At 32.7% G+C, this 25,237-nt stretch overlaps 2 protein-coding genes and 2 long non-coding RNA genes across 5 annotated transcripts; 1 reads left to right on the forward strand and 3 right to left on the reverse strand.

The window, feature by feature from the left end:
* Positions 123 to 18,736, forward strand: LOC18607165. Its single transcript, XR_001926637.1, has 3 exons — positions 123 to 151; positions 482 to 545; positions 18,638 to 18,736. It is a non-coding gene; the product is annotated as an uncharacterized LOC18607165 (long non-coding RNA).
* On the reverse strand, positions 1,374 to 3,915 carry LOC18607166. The gene is made up of 4 exons (XM_007041197.2): positions 3,655 to 3,915; positions 2,636 to 2,818; positions 2,391 to 2,549; positions 1,374 to 2,026 (listed from the first exon to the last, which is right to left on the reverse strand). The coding sequence occupies exons 1-4, from the start codon at positions 3,748 to 3,750 to the stop codon at positions 1,859 to 1,861; spliced, it is 606 nt and encodes a 201-aa protein (XP_007041259.2). The 5' UTR covers positions 3,751 to 3,915; the 3' UTR covers positions 1,374 to 1,858.
* On the reverse strand, positions 6,941 to 7,165 carry LOC108660925. Its single transcript, XR_001926636.1, has 2 exons — positions 7,135 to 7,165; positions 6,941 to 7,040 (listed from the first exon to the last, which is right to left on the reverse strand). It is a non-coding gene; the product is annotated as an uncharacterized LOC108660925 (long non-coding RNA).
* LOC18607171 lies at positions 13,270 to 25,205 on the reverse strand. 2 transcript variants are annotated; one of them, XM_018115345.1, is made up of 7 exons: positions 24,519 to 25,205; positions 23,701 to 23,808; positions 20,585 to 20,767; positions 20,316 to 20,498; positions 20,047 to 20,229; positions 14,123 to 14,296; positions 13,270 to 14,036 (listed from the first exon to the last, which is right to left on the reverse strand). In XM_018115345.1, exons 1-7 carry the CDS (start codon positions 24,618 to 24,620, stop codon positions 13,572 to 13,574), a joined length of 1,398 nt encoding a protein of 465 aa, XP_017970834.1. In that variant the 5' UTR covers positions 24,621 to 25,205; the 3' UTR covers positions 13,270 to 13,571. The 2 variants fall into 2 exon arrangements, with proteins under 2 accessions (XP_017970834.1, XP_017970835.1); XM_018115346.1 differs by lacking the exons at positions 13,270 to 14,036; positions 14,123 to 14,296 and adding an exon at positions 19,304 to 19,960.

Here is a 25,237-nt window from a genome sequence, read left to right on the forward strand (position 1 = left end):
TGACAAGTAATAACGTTATACTTTATGTCCTTCTTTAAAAGCTAACCTTCCATTTGGTTTTTTCTAGGGCCAATGAAAATATAATCCTAGCCACTACGCCACATGGTGGATATCTGGCTTTCTATGAAGGGATATCAGCATCTAGCTTATGGTACTTTTTTTTTCACAGACACACATCTTTACCTGCTGGAGAAAACTCATATTCAAGTTTCTACTTTAGACTGGAACTCCCCAGTTAATGATTACACAAGAATCAGCTAAAAAAGATCACTACAATTGGTGGCGTTGTTAGTGAAAATCAACAAGTGCTCTCCATGATTGAGCATCTCATAAGACATGTTATGAACATAAATACTTGCATTGCATATATTTTTCATTTTTATTCTTTAGATACTAGTAACGGTGCCTGATTACTTAGCAAGTTGTAATTTAAAGTTCATTTGTGTTTGAATTGCATAGTTTTATATTCATGAAATTGCAGGTGGGTAAGAGCTGTTGATGAGTTCTTTGGTGTTCTACGCACTAGCCCATTTAGAAGGCAGAAGGTAAAAAGTTTCAGTAGTTTTATTTTGTAGGAAACAGTTGTTATACTTAAACTGAACTAACACGGTTATATCTTAACTTCCATATTGTGATAAAGCAAATTAGTCATTTCTCCAAAGGCAAGAGTTTTAAGAATTAAAATTCTCTTGACTTCAATGTTTTGCTGCAGATGCAAGGTTCTACCTTGCCCAAGCCACTGCAATCTTCAATAGATCAGGGGCCTTAGTTAAATGTCATGGGAGATGGAATGGTGACCGCAGCAGGCAATGAACCGAGAGATATTGTACGAGCGGACATGTCGAATGAGCATATGGTTCACAGTAAGAAAGAAGAAGACACAATTTCAGATAAAGGAACAAATCCAGACTTGGCAGACCAAATATACTCTAACAAGCACATCATGAAGCAAGCAGAACAAAATGTCAAGGATTTGATTGTCCCTGTCCAAAGACGTGTTGATCAGCTTTCTCGCCGGAGTAGGCGATCAATCTGGTTGCTGGCATACATTGCCATTATAACAACTTGGCCGTTTATCGGTTCTGTTCTTATCTCAGTTCTCAAGAGAAGGTTCCAAACTTTTGTACAGGCTACATTATTTAGAAAATAGAGTTACTTTTATTGCACAGAATTCTACTCAATCATGATTATTAGTCCCTTTCGAGGGATAATAAAGATGCTAACTGCATCTTGATGAAGAAGCATGCATAGTGTAAATTTTGGAGGAAATCAGTAATGATTCATCCATTGTTGTATCAGAAAATAATTTCCCTTTCTATCAATTCTATCTTATTCTTCATGTAGAATTCAATCTTGCTTTCTCTCTAAGAGGATGGAATGACAGTCAAACTTTCGTTGTAGTCATTGAAAGTATAAGGGAAGCACAATGGGCATATGCTGAAAGCATGTGAGAACAATTTACAAGATAATACAACAAAAATTTTCCAGCTTTTCAAAAAAAAAAAACAAAATTTAAGGACAAAATCCTGACTGTGATCGTGGTAAGCTACGGCACTACACGAACTTGAACAAAGTCAGCGGCACTGCCCCCATCCGGCTTCCCTCCTCTGTTCCCGCCTGGCTTCTCGAAATATTTAGATCACAACAAACCGCAAGCAAAGAGGGTTGGCAAAGCAGATGTTTTGATAGGGCCGTTAAGATGTCGAGAAATAAAAGAATAATTGATGGCTGTAACAACACACTGAAGGAAAGCATAAGCAAATCCGATGATATCCCAGAGGCTACAAAAAGGCTTGCCGGTTTGTGGACAATAAAACCAAGGTACTCTGCCTCTCCGCTGCCAAGTAACTCTTTCCTTTTAACCTTTGTAAAAAAGCTCAGCGATGCAAGCCATCAATGCTATGAACGAAATTAACATCATAATAAGCGCGTAATGAGGGTGATCTTTGGAGGAAAGCTGATCGAAAACCGCTGAAGGGAGTTCCAGGGTAAAGTTGGTGATAGGGAAAACCCATGTTAAAACATCCTGCATTAAAACAATTTGATTATTAGACATTGTTTTATAATACTGCTATGCTCATCTTTTTGCTCAAGGGCAAGCAGTTATTTAGCTTTTCTTGCCTTTCGAGTTTAAGAGTTTAAGTTTCATGATCTTCACCTATGATTTCTTGTGCGGTTTTTTTTTTTTTTTTGTAAGTGCACAGATTTCCATTGCTTGGACCATGTCAATGTGTCATGAAAAGTCTATTACAATAAACAAGAGACTTAAAATAACATATGGATCGCTGAGATTAATAAAATCACTTTTTAAAAAAATAATTTAATTATTTAGATGTTAGAGACTAAACATTATAACTAAAATAAAACTCTTAATTTGGATTAAGGTAGACCTTTAAACTCGAGTCATCGTGATTATTACTGCCTCCATTTTCTTCATCACCATTCGACACTTGAATATTTTGGCTGCCCAAATCTCTTTCAACATGATCAGTTTCTAGCGTTGTCTGTCTGAGATAATTTTCGCTGTCAGCATTTGCTTCACCAACTTTCTGCATTAAAAGAATTTGATTATTTAGATGTTAAAGACTAGACATTATAACTAAATTAAAACTGTTGGTTTGGATTCAAGTTTAACCTTTAAACGCCAGCCATCTTGGTTGTCAGGGAGTTGTTTTTGATCAGATAAAATACCATTAGCAATCTCTAGCAAATGGCTTTCTTGGTGGACCAAATCTAATTCATCATAATTAACAGTTTCTAGGCGGATCAAATCTGGTTCATCATCATTAGCAGTCGGTAGCTGTTCTGGAAAAGCACCCTACATCAAAAGAATTTGATTATTTAGATGTTAGAGACTAGGTATCATAACTAAAGTAAAAACCTGTTGGTTTAGATTCAATTTACTGTCTCTATTTGCTTTATCAACATGCAAATCACTAAATTATAATTCAACATTGTTTCCATTTATAATTACAATAAAAAAAATATTGTTTCTTGAAAAAAATGTAATTTGAATGATTGAAGTAAGTGAAATATAATATCAGAAAAGGTATCTGACAAAATAACAAATAAAGATAATTATAATAATATAATAAAAAATTAATGTAAATAAATATATATATAACAATAGGAAAGTATTTTTTTATAATACCTGAATTTCTTCTTGAAAATAGTAAGGTACGAAATCACTTTCACTATCATGACATGGATGAAAACTTATTTCTCGCGTCGTCGATCTGAAGTATTTTTTGAACTTGAGAAGGAATTTGGGGAATCCGAAGTGACTTCATAGTGGTAGATTTGAAAAATGTTTCTGCATTAAAAAGAATTTGATTATTTTAGTTTTTTGAGATTTTATTTTTATTGAATAGTAATTTTTTAAAATTCTTAAAAAGAATTGTAAATTTTTTATTACAAAAAATATTTTCTTATATTAATGTGAATTATAAGATCAAAAAAGTTGAAATTGATAAAAAAAAATACTTTTATTTTTAATTAGATCTGAGATCCTTAAACTGAACAAATTCCTACTAATTTCCAAACGTCAAGGACAGTAACAAAATTTTTTATCTTTACTAAATTCAAAATAATAGAAACAAAAAAGCAAAGAACAATTTTAAAAATGAGTTTCAGCAGTTTCCAAATGCAACGGACCTTACTGATGTGGGTCGTACCAGTAAACTCGGACCAGTTCGTGCCCGAATGTGGAGCCGGCCGTCTCCGTCGCTTGAGTTCACCACTAACTCTCATCGATTGACTCCATTTTTCCTCCGACGAGTGCTTCTCCTCCACTTCAGAATTCTCATTCAAATGACTCTTCGTCCTTTTTTTTTTTTTCAATTCGCATTCGTTGCGAAAATCGCTTCCTCAGCTTCATTTAAATAGGAGAAAAAGACCATGAAATAATCCAAAATAAGAGAGTCAGTCGTCGAAAGAAGGTGGAGGCTTCAGAGACGTTTTCTTGGACATATAGTAAGTCAAAAAGAAAACGAGTAACATGCTGACACGTGACGAAAACATGCTAACTCATGATTGTACCAGTCATGTCGTATGTAGTCATGGCATATGGTTAAATAACTTCCAATGATGAATACTTGTGTCCATAATATTATTTGATAAAGATGATCAGATTTTTTTAATGCGAGTGCACTTGAAGATTAAATTAATTACACCCACAAATCCATAAAAGAAAAGCCTGCCCATTGTTATAAAAATAATGGGGATGATTTTTTTTTACCCCTAAAAAATAAATCATTTAAAAAAAAATTCTTTTTAATTTTAATTGCTTTTAGTTAAGAGGAATGATTTTTAAACAACATTATCTTTAATGAAATCTCTTCTATTCAAATTACATGATCTGAAATTTGAGTTGACTCAAAAATAACAACTGAAACAGTTTCATTAAAAGGAAGTGCAGCTATGAGCCTGTTTTGCCTGACATTTTTCTAACTTAAAAGTTATTATAAAGTTTTTATGAAAAATAATAACTTTTAAAATTAAGCTAAAGATGTTTGGTAAATTTATTTTTATAAGTTATAATTTTTGTTAAAATTATCATAAAAAGTATTTTTTTAGAGGGTAATATTGTAATTATTTTTAACAAATGAGGATATTTTTGAAATAAAAATAAAAATTCTCTTGTATTTTTAAAAGAAGAGAAGAAAAAGCTCCTCATTGGAGATTTTTTTAAAGCTCTTTTTTAAAAAAAAAGTTGATTTTTTTTAAGAGCTTATCAAAAAATCATGTTTGGTCTGATTTTTGCTTTTAAGAAGTAGATAAGCTGAAAAAAAGTTAAGCCAAACATACACTACAGATGCAGTTGCACGCATGAGGAAGAGAAGAACAACAAGAGGTGCAGCATTTGGAGGGATTGTTAGGAGTATACTTCAGTTTTACACAGATGATGGATCAAGGCTCAAGATCTCTCCAAATGTTGTGCTTATCATGAGCATTGGTTTCATTGGTTTTGTTGCCATTCTCCATCTCATGGGCAAGTTGTACTTTATTTATAAGGAGGCTTGAGAAGTGCATTAACATTAGTAAAATTAAGTTCCAATATGTTGATTTTCAATTTTGTTTTGATAGATTCGATTTCTCTCTCTTTTCTTTATAATATCAGTTTTTTTAATTTTCTTTTATTAAAAAAAACCAAAAATCTAGTGATTCAAATTAGAAGATTTTGGATAATATCTTTTTGTCCGAATCCGTTTCATTCCAATGACGTTAAATAATTTTTCAATACATATTCATTTTCATGTCAAATTTCTTTTTGATTTTAGACTTTTATCTTTATCGTGAAAGTGTTAAACTTTAAAAGTTTATGTCTCAGTAAAATACAAAGATAGAGAATAAGTTATGGGCTATATTTAAAAAAGATTGTTATTACATGTAATTTTTTAAAAAATATTGTTACAGTTGAAAAGAAGTTGTTACAAGTTTTAATTCCAAGAGTTTATGTTTTAATAAAATTCAAAGGAGCAAGTTACATGCCATATTCAATAACAAAAAAGAAAAACAAGACTCTGCAAGCCTAAGTATATGTCATACGTTTTCAGCAAAAGATGTTACACACCAAAACTTTAGTAGCAAATGTTACACTCCAAGGTCAAAGTTTCAACACTAGATGATACATGCTAAAGCCAAAGCTTCATCATTAGATGTTACATGCCAAAGCTCAAGCAAAAAATGTTACACAATAAAACTTCAGCAGCAGATGTTACATGCTAAGGTCAAAATTTCAACACCAGATATTATATGCCAAAGCCAAAGTTACAGCACTAGATGTTATATGCCAAAGCTTCCTTCTTCATATTGATGTTACACGCCAAGGCGTGAATCACTTTATTACATGCTAAGGTATGTTCTACTAGACTTGAATTGTTGAAAAATTGAACACCATTAAATCTAAGAACTTGCTGTTACTCACCATGCCATATTTTTTTATCTATAGATCAACTATAAAGGGTTTTGTGAATGTAAATTAATAAATTCAATAATATGTTATTATTTTTCATGTTATATTCTTTGATCTACAGATCGATAACTATTTGACAAGATGACAAGAGATAGAAAGAGATGGTGATGGAGGTAAAATTAAAAAGAATTGGATGAAGAGAGAGAAAAATAGAGAGCGAAGCAAAATGAGGAGTACAACAGGTAGTGACGGGAGAGAAAAATTGAGAGCATTTAATTTGTTTGAAATATTTTTAATAATATTTTTATCATTTTATGACTAATTTTGATTAAAATAATTAAATTTATTTTAATAATTATTTTTAAAATTATTATTAATAAAGTTATTTTTTACAATTTTCTCAAAATAATGTTAGAGACTCCCTACTCCAAGTTAAAAGATCATTAGACTTTCTCTGAAAACTTTTCATTTTCCATGAGTGCCTAACTGACAAACCATCTAAGAATGGCTTTCACCATTGTAAACTAGTAGCAAGATGGAAATCAAAGGAAAAATAATCAACAACATCAAAATCATTCCTTCATAATTGCTCCAAACAATGATGAAATGTGATCCATGGAGGAAAAACTACCAAGTTTTTGAATGTATCAGAAGAGATCGTGGCAGTTGAGTTGTCAAGATTTAGACCCTCTGTGGGATACGGTCGGCAGAAAAGTGAACAGAAAAAAGGGTTAATGTCGGGTAACGAACGGAGATCACGTGAACGGTGGGTGTATTCTATAGTAAAGTAGAGCACGCGAACGGGTGAAAGTAAAAGTCAGAAAGGAGATAGGAAAGCCGAGGGAAGGAGTAGTTTAAAATGGGAGATGACCTAGTATGTGGGGAATATGGTGGCCCACGAGATGATTTTCTTAAGGGCCAATCGATGTGACATGGGAGCTTTTGAAGGGCCGAGCAACATGGATATGGTATGCTTCTACACTGAGCTATGCCTGTGCCTCAGCCTCCTCTAACATCTTTTCCTCCCTGCCTTCTTTTTCTGCAAGGCTTCTTGCCTAGCATTTTGAAGTTCTTTGTATGCCTCTTGAGCAGCCTTCACTCTAGCTGCTTCAGTTTTTGATCGAGCCTGCAATAGGAAGAAAAGTAAAACACAATCATGGCAACATTACCAAATTGGCATAGTGTATTTGATCCCATGAAGTAACTTCCAGCTGACCCACCTGTGAGCTGAGCTTGCACCGCCCAATTAAATCAATGTAGTACGGTACAAGGGCCGCTAAGCGAATCATGTCACTGTAGATATTAGATTTTGGTTAATACTGTTACTTTAAAGAATTATGTTACAACATAATGCTGTACACAAAACGACCAGAATAAGTGAAGTGCTACTTCACGTAGAATAATTAGAACAAGTGAAGAGCTACTTCACGCAGAACAAGTGAAGCGCTACTTCACGCAGAATAAGTGAAGTACTACTTAAAGCAAAATAATCAGAAAAAAGTAAAGTATTACTCCATATGGAACAACTAATACAAGTAGAACAGCCACTTTGAATAGAATAACCGCTTCACTTGGATGACAGTGAAAGTAACTCAGAATAAGTGGCAGGGTTCATGGGTTACTTTCATCTTGGGATGTTTCAGAGAGTTTGGCTTGGTGGCTCAGATATGGATGTAGTTAAGAGGTGTTCCTCTTAACCCTTTCTNTAAGTGGCAGGGTTCATGGTTACTTTCATCTTGGGATGTTCCAAAGTGTTTGGCTTGGTGGCTCAGATATGGATGTAGTTAAGAGGTGTTCCTCTTAACCCTTTCCTGAAGGACAAGTGTTTCACCCTCTTACCTTATTCTCGTATACTTATTCATGTATAGCTTATTCTTTTGTACTTGTTCTCGTATAGTTTATTCTCTTGTACCTATTCTTGTACACCTATTTTCTATTACCTTTACTTGAGAACAAGTCTTACTACATTCAATTACAATAACGGTTACTTAAATTAATGTTTTTCATAATAATATCATTCATTAGGCGCATTAAAGCCTATTCTTATGTAACCGTCACTTTTAGCACTATATATAGAGCCTCACAATTCATTTGGGAGGACTCTTCTTGGCCCCTCCTAACACATTCTCAACTTGAGAGCTTCTCTCTCTAAATTCTCTCTCTAATTATCTTGTACTCTCTAAGTCTCTTTAAGTCTTTTCTTATTGTCTTCCACAGCACTTATTACTTCAAGAACTGCTTCAATCTTCCTCTCTGCCTCCTCTGGCACGTCCACTTACTTGTTTGCAACACTTCCTCTCCCTATCACAAGAACCCCCTTTACAGTCACCAATGAACAGCGTTGTTTATGTATCAATAAAGATTAGGCTTAAACCAGGGAAGGATAAGTCGGAATGTGTAGAACATGAAAGGAAAGGATTACTGATCAACATTTCTGCATTTTGTCAAAGTCCAGCGTAAACCAGAGTAACAATTCGGCTCAGAATAAGCATGAAAGTTTGACATCATGGGACATTTGAATATTCGATTCATTAATTGGTGCATTATTCTTTATTTAAAAAATAAGATTTGAATTTTCTTTCTTCCAATTAAAAAATAAAATTGACACCAGGGAGGGATACTACAAAATTTCAAGGTACCAAGGGACCTTGGAGAGTGGATCATAGATAACCATAGAGGGAGTCTTGAATAGGGTGAGGTAAGTGAAACTGCGAATGAGCAGGATTCAGTAGTGTGGGATGGAAATTCAACAAGACAAGCAGCTTAGACATAAAGAGGTGCTACTGTATGAGGGGGGCCATCGGCTGTCCATCATAGCCACAATGGAAATACAAGGACCATGTTGTCCGGGAGGGAAGGGGCGCTGGGGCCTGGAGGAGAAAGAGGTGGTCTGCGTTTGGAGTTTTGTTAACTAATGACCCAGTATAGTGTAAAATCTGCGAAAGGGCTGACTTTTTAGGGGCTCCGTACGTGAATGCGTTGTGTATGTCTCGCTGTTGATGGAAGTTACTATGCTGAAATAAGTCTTCATGCCTCAACACATAAAGGCAATAGACATGCATTGAGCTTCAAGTATTCCACACAGCATTCAAAGATATCAATACAAACAATGCTTTTCAATTATTTTTTTTTTCATAATTAATTTTTATTTAATTATTTTGTAATTAACATAAAAAAATGAAATTAAGAAAATTGAACTTGAATGCATGCTTATGAGTTTAAAAAAAAAAACTGGCGATATATAAAACTTCTTGTTTTTTATTCTCATGAAAGGATACTTATAGTTTTGATAGGAAGCAAAAATGAAATGGGAACAAGAATATTGTCAACTCAAACGGGATGTAGCTGGCTTATAAAACGAAGAAAAAAAAAATCCTGATCGGATCAGCATGTCCTATAACAAAAGTTAGTTAATTGCCATTCTCTCTTCATTCGAAGAATATCAACTAATCACACGCCATTCATTCCCCAAATACTGCCAAGTACCCAATTGGACGGTGGCCCAATTGAAACTAGACAGCTTTTTTTTTTTCCATTGTCTGAGTGGGTTGGCGGTTGCAAGACGGCCTTTTTTTGTTTTCTGTTAAACTAAAAAATAAGTCCATTTGAATGATAATATCATAATGTTTTACCAGTGTTCCATGTCAAGCATTAAACTGAAGCTACTGATATTCCATCATTGTCTAACAAGTAATAACATTATACTTTATGTCCTTCTCCAAAAGCAAACCTTCCAAAACCTCTTGGTTTATTTCTAGGGCCAATGAAAATATAATCCTAGCTACTACGCCACATGGTGGACATCTAGCTTTCTATGAAGGGATATCAGCATCTAGCTTATAGTAAATATTTTTCACCCAGTTAGCCATAATACATACATACATATATACAAACAACAGGCACTCATCTTTACCTGCTGGGGAAAAATCATATTCAAATTTCTACTTTAGACTGGAACTCCCCAGTTGATGATTACACAAGAATCAGCAAAAAAAAAAAAAAAACTCTTTAATTAGTTGGGTTGTTAGTGAAAATCAACAAGTACTCTTCATGATTGAGGACCTCATAAGACATGTTATGAATATATATACTTGCATATATTTTTCTTTTTTTTTTCTTTAGATACTAGTAACTGTGCCTGATTACACAGCAAGTTGTAATTTAAAGTTCATTTGTGTGTGAATTGCATGGTTTTATATTCATGAAATTGCAGGTGGGTAAGAGCTGTTGATGAGTTCTTTGGTGTTCTACGCACTAGCCCACTTAGAAGGCAGAAGGTGAATAGTTTTGGTAGTTTTATTTTGTAGGAAACAGTTGTTATACTTAAACTGAATTAGCACATGAGTATTGGGTTCAATAATTAATGTATGATGTCCCTGCTTAAAGAATAGAATTCGAATCCCTTGTCTCTAATTATAAAAAAAAAAACTTAAATTGAACTAACACAGTTATATCTTCACTTCCATATTGTGATAAAGCAAATTAGTCATTTCTCCAAAGGCAAGAGTTCTAAGAATTAAAATTCTCTTGTAGCAGCTAACTAATAGAATTAAAATTCTCTTGACTTCTGTGTTTTCTTACAGATGCGAGGTTCTATAGATCAGGGGCCTTATTTGAATGAAATGGGAGATGGAAGGGTGACAGCAGCGGGCAGTGAACCAAGAGACATTGTACCAGAAGAGATGTCGAATGAGCATATGATTCACAGTAAGAAAGTGTCGTAACACGTGTGGGTCCGGGAATCCGACCGCTAGACGCGAGCGAAAATTAAATAGTTTAGAAGTCGCCACCAATCTTTTTTTTTTCTATAGGTGTGATTGGTCACCTATTAATCTGATTCTAATCGACGAAGTCCTAAATTAATTTTAGGTTTGTCGAAAGAACGAGAACTGGTCCACATTTTTAGAGATGGGTTCGGAAGTGCGGTTATGCACGGAGAAGGGTTAGTACTTCCGTGGCGTCCGTTCCACGAACGGTACCATTTAATCTTAAGTTATCTTAATATAGCCTACTTTTAATTTAATCCCTACTTATTAAATTTTTATTAAATTGGCTGACTGAGTCTTTTATTTGGTTTTTTTATTTGGTTTTACGTATGCACATGATGCAAGCGTAAAATGATGTCATGACTTGTTTATTTTAAATAATGGAGTCGGTAATCTTTTATTGAAAAATCATTTGAAGACCATCCCAACGTTTTGATGAAGTCTCGAAATTTTCCTCACCTAGAGATATCCCCGGAAGAACTCGTCTCTACAAACTCCTCGGGAAAATCTCATCATCGGGATTCCCGCACCATTTGCAAGATAAATGTGACGTGCTATGACAGGATAAAATGCTGATGTCTACATGCACGCGTTTATTGAATTAGGTGGTTCATAATTCACCCAACTATGTATTTAAATTTATCACCTTATTTATATATTTATTTTGTCATTTTTTTTCATGAATTATTTATTTATTTATTTATTATTATTATTATTTATTATTTATTATTTATTATTTAGATCCATATCTTTTAATTAACATTGTTGATTAGCGTTTAACTTGATTATATAACTTATCAAATAAAAAAAAAATTTAAATGATTAAATTAACTTTATTTAGTAATATTTATTTAAGCTAATTAACTAATTTAAGTTTGGATGCAACATTATGTAAATTTATTTTTTTAACAATGACTATTTGACTTAATGGGTATTGGAGTTTAGAATTCAGATTTATCCCGACGCTTCAGATNTTATCGAAACTCAAGATTAAAACCCTCTTATCGTATTGGTAGGGTGTTAATCGAAATTCCTAGCCTAGAAAATTTCATTTAGAATCGTGGCTTCTCGCATTCTGAAAGAACATTCCATCATCAACAATTTATATGATTTTCGGAGTGATTGGTATTATATATATTGTTTTATTTTTATTTTTTGAGACCAAACTTAGAAACTTTCCTAACTATAAATATTGATCCCAAATATATATATATATATATATATATTTACTATTACAACCATTATCATCTTTTTAGTATTTTTTTATATTTTTTTTGGATATTTGTTTATATCTATTTTTTATCAAATATTTACACATATTTTCATTTACCACTTTATATTTTGTTGTTATTTTTTTACTTTGAAATATCACATAATCTCTACATAATATATTTTTTATTTTAATTAAATTATCCTTATGCTCTTAATAATATGTTTTTAACATAAATAATTGAACCATCATAATGAATAAAATAAAAAATATTAAAGTAAAAAGACATGCAAGTTAGATCTTATCTTGTGTAGATTTAGATTAGCTCAAAAAGGACAAAATTATGTGGGCTAAAGCAAGTCACCAAAAGTACAACAACATACAAAAATTTCTCCAAACAATACCGTGAGGAGCCCCCCACCTCCTTTCTCTTTTTTCTTTTTTCTTTCTTTCTTTCTTTCTTTCTCTCCTAGCCGCTCCCCCCTTCTTCTCTCTTTCTTTTTCTTTTCTCTTTCTTCTTTTTTTCTCTTTCTTCTCCTTTCTTTCCCCCGCTGGCCTCTCCTTTCTTTATCTCTTTCTTTCTTCCTCCTTCTCTTTCTCTTCTTTCTCCCTGCCGGCATTGCACTCTTCTCCTCTTCTCTCTCCCCCTTCTTCTTTTTTTTCTTTTTGCTCTGTTTTTTTTTATGTTTGATTGTGGCTTTTTTTGGGTTAATCGTTGTGTTTTTATTTTTTTTGGTGGATGGATCTTTTTTTATTGTGGCTAAGGTAGTTTGTTACTGGTAGATTTTTTTTTATCTGTGATTCTCTCCTTTTTTGGTTTTGCAGGTTTTTTTTTATCAACTGAGTTGTTTAAAAATTTGGACAATCCGATAATGAGGTTCTGACACCAAAGAATTGGTGGCCATAACCCCATCACGCATGGTGGTTGGGGAAGGGATGGCTGGGCGTACGCCAGCCATACCTACTTTTTTTTAATTTTTTATTTATTTTTTATATTTTATTTTATTTTATTATAATTTAAATTTTTTATTTATTTTTTAGGTCTCTACAGAAGACACGATTTCAGATAAAGGAACAAATCCTGACTTGACAGACAGACTATACTCTAATAAGCACATCATGCAGCAAGCAGAGCATAATGTCAAGGATTTGATTGTCCCGACGTGTCGATCAGCTTTCTCGCTAGAGTAGGCGATCAATCTAGTTAATGGCATACATTGCCATCATAACAACTTGTCTGTTTGTCGGTTCTGTTCTTGTATCAGTTCTCAAGAGAAGGTTCAAAACATTTGTACTGGCTACATTGTTTAAAAAATGGAGTTACTTTTACTAGACAGAATTCTACTCAATCATGATTATCAGTCCCTTTGGAAGGATGATAAAGATGCTAACTGCAACTTGATGAAGAAGCACGCATAGTGTAAAATTTGGAGGAAATCAGTAATGATTCCTCCATTGTTGTATCAGAAAATAATTTCCCTTTCTTTCTATCCTATCTTATTCTTCATGTAGAATTCAATCTTGCATTCTCTCTACGAGGACGGAGTGACAGTAAAACTTTCGATATAATCATCGAAAGTATAAGGAAGCACAATGGGTTTATGCTGAAAGTATGTGAGAACAATTTTCAAGACAATATAGGAAAATTTAGGGACAAAATCCTGATTGTGATTGTGGTAAGCTACGGCTCCACACGAACTCCAACAAGGTTAATGGCACTGTCTCCATCGGGGTTTCCTCTGTCCCTGTCTGGTTTCTCGAAATATTTAGAGCACAATAAACCAAAAGCAAAGAGGATTGGCAAAGCGGATGTTTTGATAGGGCCGTCAACATGTCGAGAAACAAAAGAATAATTGATGGCTGTAACAACACACTGAAGGCAAACACAAGCAAATCCGATAATCTCCCAGGGGTTATCAAAAGGCTTGCCAGAAAACCGGGGCACTCTGTCTCTCCACTGCCAAGTAACTCTTCCCTTTTTACCTTTGCAAATAAGTTCACCAATGCAAGCCATCAATGCTATGAACGAAATTAACATCAAAATGAGGGCGTAATGAGGCTTATTTATGGAGGAAAGCTGATCGAGAACCGCTGAAGGGAGTTCCAGGGTAAAGTTGGTGATGGGGAAAACCCAAGCTAAAACATCCTGCATTAAAAGAATTCGATTATTTAGACGTTATAGACTAGACATTATAACTAAAATAAAACTATTGGTTTGGATTCAAGTTTGACCATTAAACTCGATCCATCGTGATTGTTGCTATCTCTGTTTCGCTCAAATTCAAAATGATCACCAGTCGTCACTTCATTTTCTTGGCCGCCCAAATTTGCTTCAACATCATTACTATTCCATAAAATTTCATGTTCCGAATAATTTTCACTATCAGCATTTGCTTCAACAACATCCTGCATTGAAAGAATTTGATTATTTAGATGTTAGAGATTCGGCATTACAACTAAAATAAAACTGTTGGTTTGGATTCAATTTTGACCATTAAACTGAAGCCATCGTGAATGTTGTTGCCTCTGTTTGCTTGATCTTGCTCAAATACGTCATCATCACTATTCGCCACTTGAATTTCTTGGTTGCTCAAATCTGCTTCAACATCATTAGGAGTCGATAGCATTTCGTATTCTAAATCAGTTTCACCGTGAGCATCTGCTTCAAAAATATTCTGTATAAAAATAATTTGATTATTTAGATGTTAGAGACTAGACATTAGAACTAAAATAAAGCTGTTAATTTAGATTCAATTTTGAACTTTCAACTCAAGCCATCCTAATTGTTACTGTCTCTATGTGCTTCATCAACGTTATCAAATAGCCTATGCCAATATTCGCCATGGTGGCAGTATAGTCCTTATTTTCAAAATTTTTGGAATATTTGGGATTTTTCGTTTTTTTTCTCATTTCGTTTATTTTCACTACAGTGTCGTCCAGCAAAATGAGAGTCAAACACGGTTTAGTGGAAAAAAGAAAAGAGAGAGGGGGCTGCTCCAAACAGACACGGTAGGAAAAGAGAAGGTATACGCAGTGCCCATGGCGCGAAGGGATTACTCTATTTATTTCCCAACCGTGCAACCTCTTGCCACCTGGTTATACAAGTTTATTTTTACAATTTGATCCTTTTATTAGTTAAGTTCGTTTTTCTATTTAAATTTTAATCAGAAGATCGGATGGTGGGTTTTTATTTGCAGCAGCAAGGAAACTTCAGGCTAGTGCAAGCATGGTTGGGAAATTTTATTAATGCCATAAATATTAAATGTTGTTTAAAAGCAGATTAGATTGTTTAATAATTATACTCAAGTTATTTTAAATTTTTTTATTTTAAAAATTTTAATTAATAATTTCAAGACATGTGATTGGACAAAATGTTAAAACAAAGTTAGCAATTAAAAACTCTAGTCAGCAACATCTTTGGCCATATCTTCTGTCACGTGATAATGTCATTCTTCAAGCTAATAAGTTAACATGCCACGTCATTAACACATGGTATGATATTAAATTGATAACTACAACTTTAACTTATTAGAGTTAGTTAACTTTTAATGATAAAAATTTATTTTACTCAAGAAAATAAAAATATTAAATGCAATAAAAATATAAAAATTTAATTGAAATTTTTTTTATACTTTAAGATCGTATTTAAGTATTATATTTTATAATAAAATAAAACTTATTTCTTGAAAAAAAATAATTTGAAGGATATGAAATATAATACCTTAGGCCTGAGGATTTGTTTCAGCAAGACCTTCAAGAATGTTCGTTTAATTTGTCCTCGCTTAGGGTAAGGGGGCTTCCTCCAACGCACCTAAAAAGATAACAAACATGTATAATTAAAAATAACATAATGAAGTTGACCTTGCTCAAATACAACATCATCACCATTAGCCACTTCAATTTCTTGGCTGCCCAAATCTGCTTCAACAACATTACCCCATTTTTTCGAGTTCTTTTTTTTTTTTTTTCTTTTCATGTCTTTTCTCTTACACTCCCAACCGTTTTTTATTAACTTGACTTTAAAAAATATCACATTTTTATTTTAATTGAAAAAAATTAATATTTTTGAAATTCTAGAAAACAATTTTAAATATTTTATTGAAAATAAAATATTTTTTTATATTAATGTGAACTATATGATCAAAAAAGTTCATATTGACATAAAATTATTTTTAATAAGCTTCGAAACCCTTAAACTCCCAGACAAATTTATGCTAATTTCCAAATGTCAAAATATGATCTCACAACTATAGGAAATAATAGTCAGCAACATCTTTGACCATATCTTCTGTCATGTGACAGTGTCATTCTCCAAGCTAACAAGTTAACATGTCACGTTATTAACACATGGTATGATATTAAATTGATAACTATAACTTTAACTAATTAGAGTTAGTTAACTTTTAATGATAAGAATTTATTTTACTCAAAAAATAAAAGTATTAAACGTAATAAAAATATAAAAACTTAATTAAAATTTTTTTATGCTTTAAGATTGTATTTAAGTATTATATTTTATAATAAAATAAAACTTATTTCTTGAAAAAAAAAATTTGAATGATATGAAACATAATACCAGCAAACTACATAATTGCTCCTCCAAGACCCTCCAGTTTAGAAAGTGGTAGTGCTGTAAGTCTTTGTGTCGAAATTCTTCTCCTTTAGGGCCCTTCCTCGAAGGCACCTAAAAAGACAACAAACATGTATAATTAAAAATAACATAATGAAGTTGATCTTGCTCAAATACAACATCATCACCATTAGCCACTTCAATTTCTTGGCTGCCCAAATCTGCTTCAACAACATTACCCCCTTTTTTAGATTTGTTTTTTTTTTCTTTTCATGTCTTTTCACTGACACTCCTAACCCTTTTTTTATTAACTTGACTTTAAAAAGTATGATATTTTTTTTAATTGAAAAGTAATTAATATTTTTGAAATTCTAAAAAACAATTTTAAATANCGACCATTTTTTTTTTTTTTTTTTCTTTTCATGTCTTTTCACTGACACTCCTAACCCTTTTTTTATTAACTTGACTTTAAAAAGTATGATATTTTTTTTAATTGAAAAGTAATTAATATTTTTGAAATTCTAAAAAACAATTTTAAATATTTTATTAAAATAAAATATTTTTTTTATATTAAGGTGAACTATATGATCAAAAAATTTCAGATTGACATAAAAAAATTATTTTTAATAAGCTTCGAGATCCTTAAACTCCCAGACAAATTTATGCTAATTTCCAAATGTCAAAATATGATCTCACAACTATAGGAAATAATAGTAACAACATTTTATCTTTACTAAATTCAAAATAATAGAAACAAAAATGCAAATTGGAGTTTAAAAATGATTTCAGCAGTTTCCAAATCATAAACTGGGATTCAAAATCCAACGGACCTGACCGCTGCTAGCAGCATACTCGGAACCAGGAATCCGGCCTCTCCGCTGGCTGAGCTCACCCGTACCTATCATCGATGCCCGCATTTCAGGGTTCTCATCCAAATGACTCTCCATCATTTTTTTTTTAATTTCTTTTTTCGACGTTTACAAATCGCATTCGTTCCTATACACGCTTCCTCAGCTTCATTTAATAGAAGAAAAATATCCCGAAACGATGAAGAAGACCATCAAATTGCCCAAAAAGAAAACAAGTAAACTAAAGCGAGTCGTACTGGGAAAGGAGGTGGAAGTTTCAAATACAAAAAATATCATTGACCGGGTAGCGTTAGGTGGGTCAGCTTTCGATGGGAACGAGCTAACAGGAATGACGAAATAATCTCGGATAAAGAAAGGAGACAAAGTGGGCGTTGGGTGCATTCTATAGTAAGGTAGGGCACGCGAACCGGTGAAAGTAAAAGTCAAAAAGGAAATAGGGAAGCCGAGGGAAGGAGAGTAGTTTAAAATGGGTTTTTTACCAGTGTTCCATGTCAAGCATTGAAGTGAACCCACTGCTATTCCATCATTGTCTAACAAGTAATAACATTATACTTTATGTCCTTCTTTAAAAGCTAACCTTCCATTTGGTTTTTTCTAGGGCCAGTGAAAATATAATCCTTGCTACTACGGCACATGGTGGACATCTGGCTTTCTATGAAGGGATAATCGCATCTAGCTTATGGTAAATTTTTTTCACCCAGGTTAGCGATAATACATACATACATATATATAGACAACAGACATACATCTTTACCTGCTGGGAAAAACTCGTATTCAAGTATCTACTTTAGACTGGAACTCCCAGTTGATGATTACACAAGAATCAGCAAAAAAGATCACTATAATTGGTGGGGTTGTTAGTGAAAATCAACAAGTACTCTTCATGATTGAGGACCTTATATGACATGTTATGAATATATATACTTGCACATATTTTTCATTTTTTTCTTTAGATACTGGTAACTGTGCCTGATTACATAGCAAGTTGTAATTTAAAGTTCATTTGTGTTTGAATTGCATAGTTTTATATTCATGAAATTGTAGGTGTGTAAGAGCTGTTGATGAGTTCTTTGGTGTTCTACGCACTATCCCATTTAGAAGGCAGAAGGTAAAAAGTTTCAGTAGTTTTATTTTGTAAGAAACAGTTGTTATACTTAAACTGAACAAACACAGTTATATCTTCACTTCTATATTGTGAAAAAGCAAATTAGTCATTTCTCCAAAGGCAAGAGTTCTAAGAATTAAAATTCTCTTGTACCAGCTGAGTAATAGAATTAAAATTCTCTTGACTTCTATGTTTTGTTGCAGATCCAAGGTTCTACCTTGCCCAAGCCACTGCAATCTTCAATAGATCAGGGGCCTTATTTGAACGTTATGGGAGATGGAATGGTGACAGCAGCGGGCAGTGAACCAAGAGTTATTGTACCAGAAGACATGTCAAATGAGCATATGATTCATAGTAAGAAAGAAGAGGACACAATTTCAGATAAAGGAACAAGTCTTGACTTGACAGACAAAATATACTCTAACAAGCACATCATGAAGCAAGCAGAACAAAATGTCAAGGATTTGATTGTCCCTGTCCAAAGGCGCATTGATCAGCTTTCTTGCCGGAGTAGGTGATCAATCTGGTTGCTGGCATACATTGCCATTATAACAACTTGGCCGTTTGTCGGTTCTGTTCTTATCTCAGTTCTTAAGGGAAGGTTCAAAACTTTTGTACCGGCTACATTATTTAAAAAATAGAGTTACTTCTACTGCACAGAATTCTACTCAATCATGATTATTTGTCCCTTTGGAGGGATAATAAAGATGCTAACTGCAACTTGATGAAGAAGTATGCATAGTGTAAATTTTGGAGGAAATCAGTAATGATTCCTCCATTGTTGTATCAGAAAATAATTTCCCCTTCTTTCTATTCTATCTTATTCTTCGTGTAGAATTCAATTTTGCATTCTCTCTACGAGGATGGAATGACAGTAAAACTCTCGTTATAATCATCGAAAGCATAAGGGAAGCACAATGGGTTTATAAGGAAAGCATGTGAGAACAATTTACAAGATAATATAGCAAAAGTTTTCCAGCTTTTCCAAAAAAAAAAAAAAATAAGAAGCAAAATTTAGGGACAATCCTGATTGTGATCGTGGTAAGCTACGGCTCTACACGAACTTGAACAAGTGCAGCGGCACTGGCCCCATCGGGGTTTCCTCCTCTGTTCCTGCCTGGCTTCTCGAAATATTTAGAGCACAACAAACCGAGAGCAAAGACGATTGGCAAAGCAGATGTTTTGATAGGGCCGTTAAGATGTCGAGAAATAAAAGAATAATTGATGGCTATAACAACACACTGAAGGAAAGCAGAAGCAAATGCGATGACATCCCAGAGGCTACAAAAAGGCTTGCCGGTTCGTGGACAATAAAACCAAGGCACTCGGCCTTTCCACTGCCAAGTAACTCTTTCCTTTTTACCTTTGTAAGTAAGCTCAGCGATGCAAGCCATCAATGCTATGAACGAAATTAACATCATAATGAGCGCGTACTGAGGGTGATCTTTGGAGGAAAGCTGATCGAAAACCGCTGAAGGGAGTTCCAGGGTAAAGTTTGTGATAAGGAAAACCCATGCTAAAACATCCTGCATTAAAAGAATTCGATTATTTAGATGTTAGAGATTAAGCATTACAACTAAAATAAAACTATTGGTTTGGATTCAAGTTTGACCATTAAACTCAATCCATCGTGATTGTAGCTATCTCTGTTTGCTTGGTCTTGCTCTAATTCAAAATCATCACTAGTCGTTACTTCATTTTCTTGGCCGCCCAAATTTGCTTCAACATCATTACGATTCCATAAAATTCCATGTTCCAAATAATTTTCACTATCAGCATTTGCTTCAACAACATCCTGCATTGAAAGAAATTGATTATTTAGATGTTATAGATTAGGCATTACAACTACAATAAAACTGTTGGTTTGGATTCAAGTTTGACCATTAAACTCGATCCATCATGATTGTTGCTTTCACTGTTTGCTTGGGCTTGCTCAAATTCAAAATCATCACTAGTCGTCACTTCAATTTCTTGGCCGCCCAAATTTGCTACAGCATCATTACGAGTCCATAGAATTTCATGTTCCAAATAATTTTCACTATCAGCATTTGCTTCAACAACATCCTGCATTAAAAGAATTTGATTATTTAGACGTTAGAGATTAGGCATTACAACTAAAATAAAACTGTTGGTTTGGATTCAAGTTTGACCATTAAACTCAAGCCATCGTGATTGTTGTTGCCTCTGTTTGCTTGATCTTGCTCAAATACATTATCATCACCATTCGCCACTTGAATTTCTTGGTTGCTCAAATCTGCTTCAACATCATTACGAGTCGATAGCATTTCATGTTCTGGATAAATTGAGCCGATAACTGGTGGTCCATCAATACCCTGTATGAAAATAATTTGATTTTTTAAATATTAGAGCCTAGACATTATAACTAAAATAATGCTGTTAATTTAGATTCAATTTTGAACTTTCAACTCAAGCCATCCTAATTGTTACTGTCTCTATGTGCTTCATCAACGTTATCAAATAGCCTATGCCAATATTCGCCATGGTGGCAGTATAGTCCTTAACTTCGAAATTTTTGGAATATTTGGGATTTTCTTTTTTTTTTTCATCTCTAAATAGGCTCTGATCTCGTTGTACATAAATTGCATGGCGCAATGATTAAAGAATCAGGGTAAGCAAACGCGTACCAAAATAGCGAAAATCAAAGAGAAATATAGGTTTTATTTTCATTACAGTGTTGTCCAGCAAAATGAGAGTCAAACACGGTTTAGTGGAAAAAAGAAAAGAGAGAGAAGGATACTCCAAACAAACACGGCCGGAAACGAGAAGGCATACGCAGTGCCCATGGCACGAGGGACGGTTTACTAGTAATGGTGAAATTTAAAAGGAAAGAATTACTCTATTTATTTCCCAACTGTGCAACCTCTTGCCACCTGGCTATACAAGTTTATTTTTTTAATTTGATCCTTTTATTATTTAAGTTTGTTTTTCTATTTCAATTTTAATCAGAAGATCGGATGGTGGGTTTTTATTTGCAGCAGAAAGGAAACTACAGACCAGTGCAAGCATGGTGCAAGCTGAGTTGCGGGCCCTGGTTTTGGGATGGTAATAGGTACCTTATTATAAGTTATTCGCGGGTATTCGATCCAGTTATACCGGATTAAGATACCTTATAATCAGCTTTGAGATAAATTCGGATAATGATTTCACTACTTGTATTGAGTTTGGATACTACCCATTGGATACCCGTTATTCGAATCCGATTATGTTAACATTCGGATTATGGAAGTACTTGCTCTGAACTCGATCTCAATATCCGTTTATATATATTTTATTATTATTTAAATGATTAAATTAAAAATAATCAACATTAATGTATTTATTAAAAGCTGACAAATATATTAAAAAGTATGATTACTCAAATTATTAATGTGATTACATTAATATATTTAAATTTAAAAATTATTAAATTATTAATTATTTTTAAATAATATTAATATCATATCATATTACAAAAAATATAATTACTTTTATATATATACTTTAAATATAAATATATTTATTTTTTATTTTATATTAATATTACAAAAATTATAATTTATAATATATATACTTAAAGAGAGTTTGGATTTATAAATGAACTGGTAATATTCCTAATCTTTTTTCCGCAGCATAAGTTTTTTCCAAAGGGTAAAGGGCGGGTGGCATGCCAATGTCTAGTATTGGTATTCTCACTTTGTATGACATTTGATGAATTAAGGAAAAGGTGTTCTCATTAAAAAAAATAATAATAACATTAGAATTTTTTTTTTAATTTGAATGATGTGACTTTTTGACAACAACTCAACGTGTCAGAGAAGATTATTTTCTTAATTCCTAGTGTTGGGCCCTTGCTTTGCCGCAGGTTTATTGTTATTAACCGGAATAGTTGATATAAATTATAAGTTCTGTTTGTTTACCTTTCTTGTTAGGAATAGAACAATTTGAAAATTAAACGTAAAAATATTAGCCGTAAAACCAACGTACAAATGAGTAAATTATGTGTCAACATTGTTCTCATTTATAATATAATAAGACATAATATTCAAATAAATTCATGAACTATATAAGAAAAGTCAATTAAGATTTTTATGTTTTTATTGTGTTTAATTAAATTTTTAAATTTTTATTTGAAATCAAGTAAGTATTTATCACTAATTGTTAATTAATTATTTTTTAATAAAATTACAATTATCAATTTAATATCACACGATGGTTGACATGTCATTTTAAAAATGATCAAAATTATTATTGATCAGATATTTTACCTAATGATTTGAGTTTTAACATGTTACCCAGTCACAACGTTTTAAAATCATTGATTAACATTTTCATAACAAAAAAAATTAAATAACCTATATCTAATTGCTAAACAATTTAATCAATTTTTAAACAACATTTAGGGTTTATGATATTAACAAAATTTCCTAAATCATCCAGGAAGACATGTGGTTTAGGAAATTTTGCAAAAAAAATTGGAAATTACAATTAAAAAATTTTCCCAAAATTTTTTCTATCAAAATTTCTGTCTAAAAAGCAACGACACCCACAACAATCCAAATACATCCCTCTCTCTTTCAAACAAAGCAAAAGCATAGCTTCAAGACCAGAGTTTTAAAGGTTTTTTTTTTTTTTTTGTGGCAATTTAACATCCACAGTATAAGGATAAGAAATCATCAGTGTAGAGCAACAATTCCCAGCAGATTTTAGAGACCCTCCCTCGGGGTTATTTCAGAGTTAAAAAGATGGATATAATTAAAAAACTGGTATTCTCGGATGGTTTGGGAAATTTTATTAATATCATAAATGTTAAATGCTGTTTAAAAGCAGATTAGATTGTTTAATAATTAGATTCAAGTTATTTTAAATTTTTTTATTTTAAAAATTTTAATTAATAATTTCAAGACATATGACTGGATAAAATGTTAAAACAAAGTTAGCAACTAAAAACTCTAGTCAGCAACATCTTTGACCATATCTTCTGTCATGTGACAGTGTCATTCTCCAAGCTAACAAGTTAACATGTCACGTTATTAACACATGGTATGATATTAAATTGATAACTATAACTTTAACTAATTAGAGTTAGTTAACTTTTAATGATAAGAATTTATTTTACTCAAAAATTAAAAGTATTAAACGTAATAAAAATATAAAAATTAAATTAAATTTTTTTATGCTTTAAGATTGTATTTAAGTATTATATTTTATAATAAAATAAAACTTATTTCTTGAAAAAAAAAAATTTGAATGATATGAAACATAATACCAGCAAACTACATAATTGCTCCTCCAAGACCCTCCAGTTTAGAAAGTGGTAGTGCTGTAAGTCTTTGTGTCGAAATTCTTCTCCTTTAGGGCCCTTCCTCGAAGGCACCTAAAAAGACAACAAACATGTATAATTAAAAATAACATAATGAAGTTGATCTTGCTCAAATACAACATCATCACCATTAGCCACTTCAATTTCTTGGCTGCCCAAATCTGCTTCAACAACATTACCCCATTTTTTAGATTTGTTTTTTTTTTCTTTTCATGTCTTTTCACTGACACTCCTAACCCTTTTTTTATTAACTTGACTTTAAAAAGTATGATATTTTTTTTAATTGAAAAGTAATTAATATTTTTGAAATTCTAAAAAACAATTTTAAATATTTTTATTAAAAATAAAAATATTTTTTTATTTANCTGACACTCCTAACCCTTTTTTTATTAACTTGACTTTAAAAAGTATGATATTTTTTTTAATTGAAAAGTAATTAATATTTTTGAAATTCTAAAAAACAATTTTAAATATTTTATTAAAATAATAAAATATTTTTTTATATTAAGGTGAACTATATGATCAAAAAATTTCAGATTGACATAAAAAAATTATTTTTAATAAGCTTCGAGATCCTTAAACTCCCAGACAAATTTATGCTAATTTCCAAATGTCAAAATATGATCTCACAACTATAGGAAATAATAGTAACAACATTTTATCTTTACTAAATTCAAAATAATAGAAACAAAAATGCAAATAGGAGTTTAAAAATGATTTCAGCAGTTTCCAAATCATAAACTGGGATTCAAAATCCAACGGACCTGACTGCTGCTAGCAGCATGCTTGGAACCGGGAAGCCTGCCTCTCCGCCGCCTGAGCGGCTTACTCATACCTCTCGGCCATGCCCTCCGTTTTTCATCCATTTCATCCGACGAGGGCTTCTCCTTTAATTCAGAGTTCTCATTCAAATAAATCTGCGTCCTTTTTTTTTTTTTAAGTTCTTTTTTCGACGTTTACAACCTATACACGCTTGCTCAGCTTCATTTAAATAGGAGAAATATATCCCGGAACGATGAAGAAGACCATCAAATTGCCCAAAAAGAAAACGAGTAAACTAAAGCCAGTCATTCTGGGAAAGGAGGTGGAAGTTTCAGATTCAAAAAATATCATTGACCGGGTAGAGGTGGGTCAGCTTTCGATGCGACGGAGCCGACAGGAATGACGAAATAATGTCGGGTAAAGAAAGGACGTGAACATTGGGTGTATTCTATAGTAAGGTAGACCACGCGTACGGCTGAAAGTAACAGTCAAAGAGGGGATAGGACAGCCGAGGGAAGGAGAGTGGCTTAAATAGGAGATGAGCTAGTATGTGGGGAACATAGTGGCCCGCGAGATGATTTTCTTAAGGTCCAATCGATGTGCCATGGATGGTGGAGCTTTTGAAGGGCCGAGCAACATGGATATGGTGTGCTTCTACACTGAGCTATGCCTATGCCTCAGCCTCTTCCAACAACTTTTCCTCTCTGCCTTCTTTTTCTGC

The sequence above is a fragment of the Theobroma cacao genome, chromosome 2 (assembly GCF_000208745.1).
Source record: "Theobroma cacao cultivar B97-61/B2 chromosome 2, Criollo_cocoa_genome_V2, whole genome shotgun sequence".
NCBI classification, from domain to species: Eukaryota; Viridiplantae; Streptophyta; class Magnoliopsida; order Malvales; family Malvaceae; genus Theobroma; species Theobroma cacao.